Source organism: Monopterus albus, unplaced genomic scaffold (genome assembly GCF_001952655.1).
Source record: "Monopterus albus unplaced genomic scaffold, M_albus_1.0 scaffold127.1, whole genome shotgun sequence".
Lineage (NCBI taxonomy): Eukaryota > Metazoa > Chordata > Actinopteri > Synbranchiformes > Synbranchidae > Monopterus > Monopterus albus.
The window spans coordinates 3000938-3007116 of NW_018128007.1; the positions used below are offsets into that span (position 1 = coordinate 3000938).

Below are 6179 nucleotides of genomic sequence, written 5' to 3' on the forward strand. Positions count from 1 at the left end.
TTCTGATTCTGCCCAATTAGTACCTGAGAATATCAAAAACAACTATTACATAATTTTAGTATTACAAAATGTTGACTAATTACTGAAAAATAAAAAAAGACAAAACTAGAAACTGATACTGGTCTAATACAAGGTACCTTGGCAGAAAGGAGGCCTTTAGCAGCTAGCGCATCTTCCCAACAACAGTTGGGAAAGCAGCAGTACCGGGCCTCAAGCACTGGGAATCGGCTGGCTAGGAACAACCCACTGTTCATGAACTTGAAAGAGGAACATCTGCATGGTGGGTAGCAGGCATACACACCAACATCATACAGTATGTGTCCAAACACAGGTCTTAATGCTTGGATGAGTTTCTGTGCAGCCCCCTTATCAAACACCTCCTCCAGGCACACTATGTCCACACTGGCTGGAAACATTGACGACACTTCCCAGGGTACATCATCCTGCTGGTGGAGACCCTGGGAGAGCAAAGCTCGGTGGGCACTCCGGTGAACCATTTGGCCCTGCTGGTTCGGGTTCTGATTGGAACTGAGGAGGACAGAAGGTGACTCGGCCCAGGACTCTTCTGTAACATCACATGGCATTGCAACATTTCCTGTAGATGAATCCAAATAATGATTCTCTAGGGGCTGAGCCTGTCTATCCGTAGCACCATATGTGTATGAGTTAGCTACAGGAAATATACTGCTGGAGGGGCTGAGCGTACCACAGCTGCTGGGGGAATCAACAAAGATTTGGATATCAGGTCGACACACACCCTGCACAATGTGCTGACCAATAGCAGCCGCCCTCCGCCGGGTGTGCCCTATGTTGTTAAAGCGAGCTATGGCTTCAGGCAAAAGACACACGTTGGCTGTTACAAAGCCAAATGATGCCTTTCCTACAAGCTCAAAGCCCCTGTGTGTCTCCTTCTCTGGTGAGGATTGCATCGCTCTGTAGTAGCAAAAGGGTCTGCGGTAGGCCTGAACTGGAGCCCAGAGCAGAAAGCCCAGGAAGGCCAAAGGGGCTGTAGTGAGAAAAAGAATGAATAAGATAATGGAGCCAAAAAAGGCCTTGAGGGGGTAGAGGTAGCATTCTTGCTCGAGTTGCTGGGTTTGCTCCTGAGTGGTGGGATGGCACACAGCAAGAAGGTGGTTAAGACACCAGAAACAAGGCAGGATGAAGACCCATCCCACAGCATGGATGCCTGCAGCAAACCCATTTGGAAAAGGAGATGTCTTCAGAGCCATTCCTTTGCCCCAATTCTCTAAGCAATAACTGTGATTAATACCACTGGGATTTCCCGTTCTAGCCTCAGTTCTGTGGAATGTCTCTCCTTCATGGGCTCCGATGGGCGCTAAGACAGAAGGGGAAAAAATGAGACTGCTATGACCAGGTTCAATTCATTAAACCCATATAACCATTTACACCCTGAGTTGTCATGAATAACTGGCTTTTATCACACTTTTTTATGTCCATACATGCACTGTAGGAAGCCTGGCAAGGTGATATAAATGCAGTGCAGTGAGATGCAGTGGGAAGGTCAGACTTGCATACTGCAAGTTTATGCAGGTGTTTGCTCAGAGAGCAAAGACCACTTTAATATATGTAAAAGTTCTGGAGTTGGTTCATCAACACAATTGAAGAAAATTACATAGTTACAATTCTTTTATACCTTTACTGTCCACACCCTGTCGTCATTGTCTAGTCATTACCATACATGGACCCATTTGGTTCTTTAGGATTCTGCTACCAACCCTATTTACTTTTTCTCACCCCTGTGTGTGTGTGTCTGGTTTCTGTTCATCTTTACCCAATTGCAATGTGTATGTCTTACAAAGTATCATGTACCATGGCACACGTGCTTATCAAAAATGCATCTCAACCTTCTACTCAAACATGTTTTTGTAACTAGATGTTCTTGGAGCCTAGACAGAAAAGCTCCAAAAGTTCATAATGACCGACAGTATTTGTCCCTTTCCGGTATAAGCTTAAATCACCTCATCAAGGACACACTTCTCAAACAATGAATAAACACACAATATTGAGTGAAAGAATACACACTAATGTATAACATATTTCTACACGTTTGCATACTACATACTGTTTTTATAGTCAACATACATACGTATGAAACCAAGCCTCTCTTAGATATAGATGCGTGTTAACTGCTCATACCTCCTCCCATCCAGAGTATTACTCTCTTACCAAAACAGAAACCACCTGCTTTTCAAAGACACACAACCTCCAACTCAGGAGCTACCTATCATACTGATACAATTCCCACTGTAGAATATTCCTCTAACCATAATGTCTTCATTAAAATTATAAAGATACATCATTATATAATTGTGAGGTGATATGAAAAATACATGCCTTTAAATGAGTTTTGAATGATTTTGAATGAATTTCATTACACAATCAGTTTAAAGGCAGCAAAGAGGAAAACTGATGTCATCAGCCCTTAATCCAGCTGTCACCATCTGCACAGTGTTGCTACTGCTGGCGAAATTAGGCTACAGTGAAAACACTCACTGAACACCACACCTTTGTATTTATGTACCCATTCCTTATATATATAAACATGAATAGGTGTGTCAAAGGCAAAACTTAAGACAAACATTTATCTAAAAGGTGTGCTGCAATTTGTAATTATAAAATATTATTTCTTGTTTATAAAACATTATGTCTGATTCAGTTCTATTAATTCAATGAGTCTGGATATTAAAGTGATGTAAAGTAGTTTTCTAGCACTTAGTGTCAGGTTTGCCCGGGCTGCACCTGCCTTTCTCACTCCCCTCACTCTGTTTTTGTTCCCTTACCTTGATTACGTTATCCGACACACCTGCTTCATATCCCCTGATTACCACCAGCTGCACCTGATTAGTTCTCCCTATTTATTCCCTGCTCTACATTCACTCCCCTGCCAGTTCTTTTTAGCGTTATCAGGCCCGATGTAAAGTAGTTTTCTAGCACTTAGTTAATTATCACTCTTTATAACACTACATCTTTTATACAGTTTACGTGTGCTATAGTTATCACAAAAGAAAGCTGTCACCTGTCCTGTTGCACAGCTAGCTTACATAGAGCAGTCCATATACTCTTACCTTAGCATGAAAACTTGGATGGCTTGTCTGATGAATCCACACAGCGATTAGTGTATTACTTTTATTTATAAGCTTGTCATATGTTCGGATCAATCCCACAGCTTTTAGTTTGAAAACCCACTAACCAGATCGTTAAAATAGTTTACCCACCCTGCCTTCAGCCACTCTTTATACTGGCATTACTAAGCCACACCCTAATGGAAATGCCATGGTGTCTGCAGGTGATCTTCTTATCTAAGGCACTTTAAAGCAACAAATGAAGAGATCTAATAAAGATACAAAAAATCTATAATAAGAGAATGTATGCTACATTGGACCTTTATGTGCAATAGTCAGCAGTGAGTGTGCAATTATGCATGTGCAAACTGAAAGTATAAACAGGGGGATGACTGTGATTCAGTGGGTAGAGCAGTCGTCTCCCAACCGGAGGGTCGGGAGTTTGAATCTCGGTGCCTGCAGTCCGCATGTCAAAGTGTCCTTGAGCAAGACACTAAAGCCCCAAGTTGTCCCCGATGGTCAAAGCCATCGGTTGAGTTGGCACTGCAGATGGCTGCCTCGGTTCTGTACTGAAAACAAATTCCTTCTGTGTAACATACTTGGCCAAATAAAGGTGATTATTATTATTTTAAAAAATTTGGGGGAGGCAACAGTGCGGTGGGTAGAGCAGTTGTCTCCCAACCGGAAGGTTGAAAGTTCAAATCTCAGTGCCTGCAGTCCACAAGTTAAAGTGTCCTTGGGCAAGACACTGAACCCCCCATTGCCCCCGGCAGATCAGATCAGATCAGATCAGATTTATTTATATAGCATTTTAAAACAACATCCAGCTGACCAAAGTACTTTACATGGGAAAATAAAATCACAATAAATGACTAAAATAAAGTAAATAAGATCAGTGCAAATAAAAATAACACAGACACACAACATATGTTCAATAAATTAAAAATTAAATTAAAAGGAGTTAAAAGGAATGCATCAAGCCCTACTGTGTATTAAAAGCCAAGCCAAATAAATATGTTTTAAGCAATGATTTAAAAGTACTAAGGTCAGTAGCTGACCTAACATTAAAAGGTAGACTATTCCATAATTTAGGGGCTGCAACAGTAAAATCACGGTCACCCCAGCGTTTATGTCTGACCCTAGGAACCTCTAAAAGAAACTGGCTTGAAGATCTGAGGGACCTTGTAGGTTTGTGCCAGTGCAAAAGTTCAGTGAGGTAAAATGGTGCCAAACCATTAAGAGCCTTAAAAACAAAAATCATTTCTAAAACAGACTGGAAGCCAGTGGAGAGAAGCCAGTACCGGGGTTATATGCTCGAATTTCCTAGTACTTGTCAAAAGACGAGTAGCAGCATTTTGCACCATTTGGAGACGAGTGAGGGAGGACTGGTTAACACCATAGTATAGAGCATGGCAATAATCAAGTCTAGAAGTGATAAAAGCATGAACTGCAATCTCCAAATAATTAAAAGAAAGGAATGACTTGACCTTGCTCAACAGCCTCAGGTGGAAGAAGCTAGATTTCACAACTGAGTTGATCTGCTTGTCAAACGTCAAGTCCCCAACATACATCACCCCTAGATTTTTTACAGTCGACTTCAGGTGTCGAGCTAGGGGGCCCAGGCCCTGATTAGAGGCAGTTAGGTTCGCCAGGTAACCAAATAGCACACATTCAGTTTTATTTTCGTTAAGATTTAAAAAGTTAAGTGCCAACCATGATTTCAAGTCTGTCAGACGGTCAAACAACGGCTTTAATGACATCCCTCTTGTTACCTTCAATGTTAAGTAAATCTGAATGTCGTCAGCATAACAATGAAAAGAAAGGCCATATTTCCTTAAAATAGATCCCAGTGGGAGCATGTACAATGAGAACAAAATGGGAGCAAGCACAGATCCTTGGGGGACCCCACAGCAAATGATAGTTGAGGATGATGAACAGGTACCAATATTAACAGTAAAACTTCTATTGGTGGGAGAAGATCGGAACCAGTTAAGAACAGTACCTTGAATTCTTACGCACTACTCCAAACGAGACAGGAGGATTCCATGATCCACTGTATCGAAGGCAGCAGTGAGATCTAAAAGCACCAATAAAACCGAATCCCTAACCAACACGATATCATTACTGATTTTTACTAACGCAGACTCAGTACTGTTTTGATTTAAAACCAGATTGAAATTGCTCCTCAATGCCATTATCTGTCAAAAAAGACTGGTGATGGATAAAAACAATCTTCTCCAGAACTTTAGACATAAAAGATCATTTAGACACTGGCCTAAAATTAGAAAACATTAAAGGATCAAAATTTGGCTTTTTGAGAAGAGGCTGGACAATCACTTTTTTAAAAGCATCTGGAACTGAGCCTGTCCTTAAACATAAATTAATTAGAGCCATAAAGCTAGGCCCAACAGAGTCAAAAACATCCTTAAACAGTCTAGCTGGCATACAATCCAAAGAACAGTGAGATGCTTTCATGTGGTGAACCAGTTCAGATAGCATAGGCGAAGATACAGGCTCAAACTGATCAAAGACAGCAGAATGCAGAGGAATATCAGCTGGGTCAGGATTAGTAGAACTGGAGGACTGCCTAACACTAGTGATTTTATCAGTAAAATATTGAAGAAAACCCTCACATACTGCTACTGATGCCTCGGGATGAGAAGCAAGATTACACGGGTTGATAACAGAGTTAACTGTACTAAACAAGACCTGAGGTTTATGACAATTACTGGTGACAATGTTGGAAAGGTAGCTCGATTTGGCAGATTTTACAGCCTTCTGATAGTCAATCCCAGAAATGGTGGAGAGAAACATGAAGTTTATCCTTCTTCCATTTGCGTTCAGCTTGCCGACATCTTTGTCTAAGTTCCCGAGTAGAGTCGTTTAGCCAAGGCACTGCTTGCATCTTGGCTGGTCTGCATCGAAGGAGGGCAATAGAATCCAATATATCCTGGCAAGTGGTAGTTAATGAGTTTAACAATTCCTCAGGACTCATAAAGGAGGAGACATCATTCATCAAATACAGACCAGTTTTTAAAATGAATAGAAAACTATCCTGCTGTAGAGGAAGTGACAGTACGTCAAAAGCAGCAGGAA

At 41.3% G+C, this 6179-nt stretch overlaps 1 protein-coding gene across 1 annotated transcript in view; it reads right to left on the reverse strand.

The window, feature by feature from the left end:
* The window catches only part of smpd5 (sphingomyelin phosphodiesterase 5), a 16257-nt gene extending 13025 nt beyond the window's left edge, over positions 1 to 3232 (reverse strand). The window contains exons 1-2 of the mRNA XM_020612697.1: positions 3087 to 3232; positions 138 to 1336 (exon numbers count right to left, since the gene is read on the reverse strand). Of these exons, the coding sequence (XP_020468353.1) occupies positions 138 to 1229 (1092 nt within the window). The 5' untranslated portion in view covers positions 1230 to 1336; positions 3087 to 3232. The remainder of the gene's footprint in view (positions 1 to 137; positions 1337 to 3086) is intronic.
* Between the last annotated feature and the right edge of the window lie 2947 nt (positions 3233 to 6179).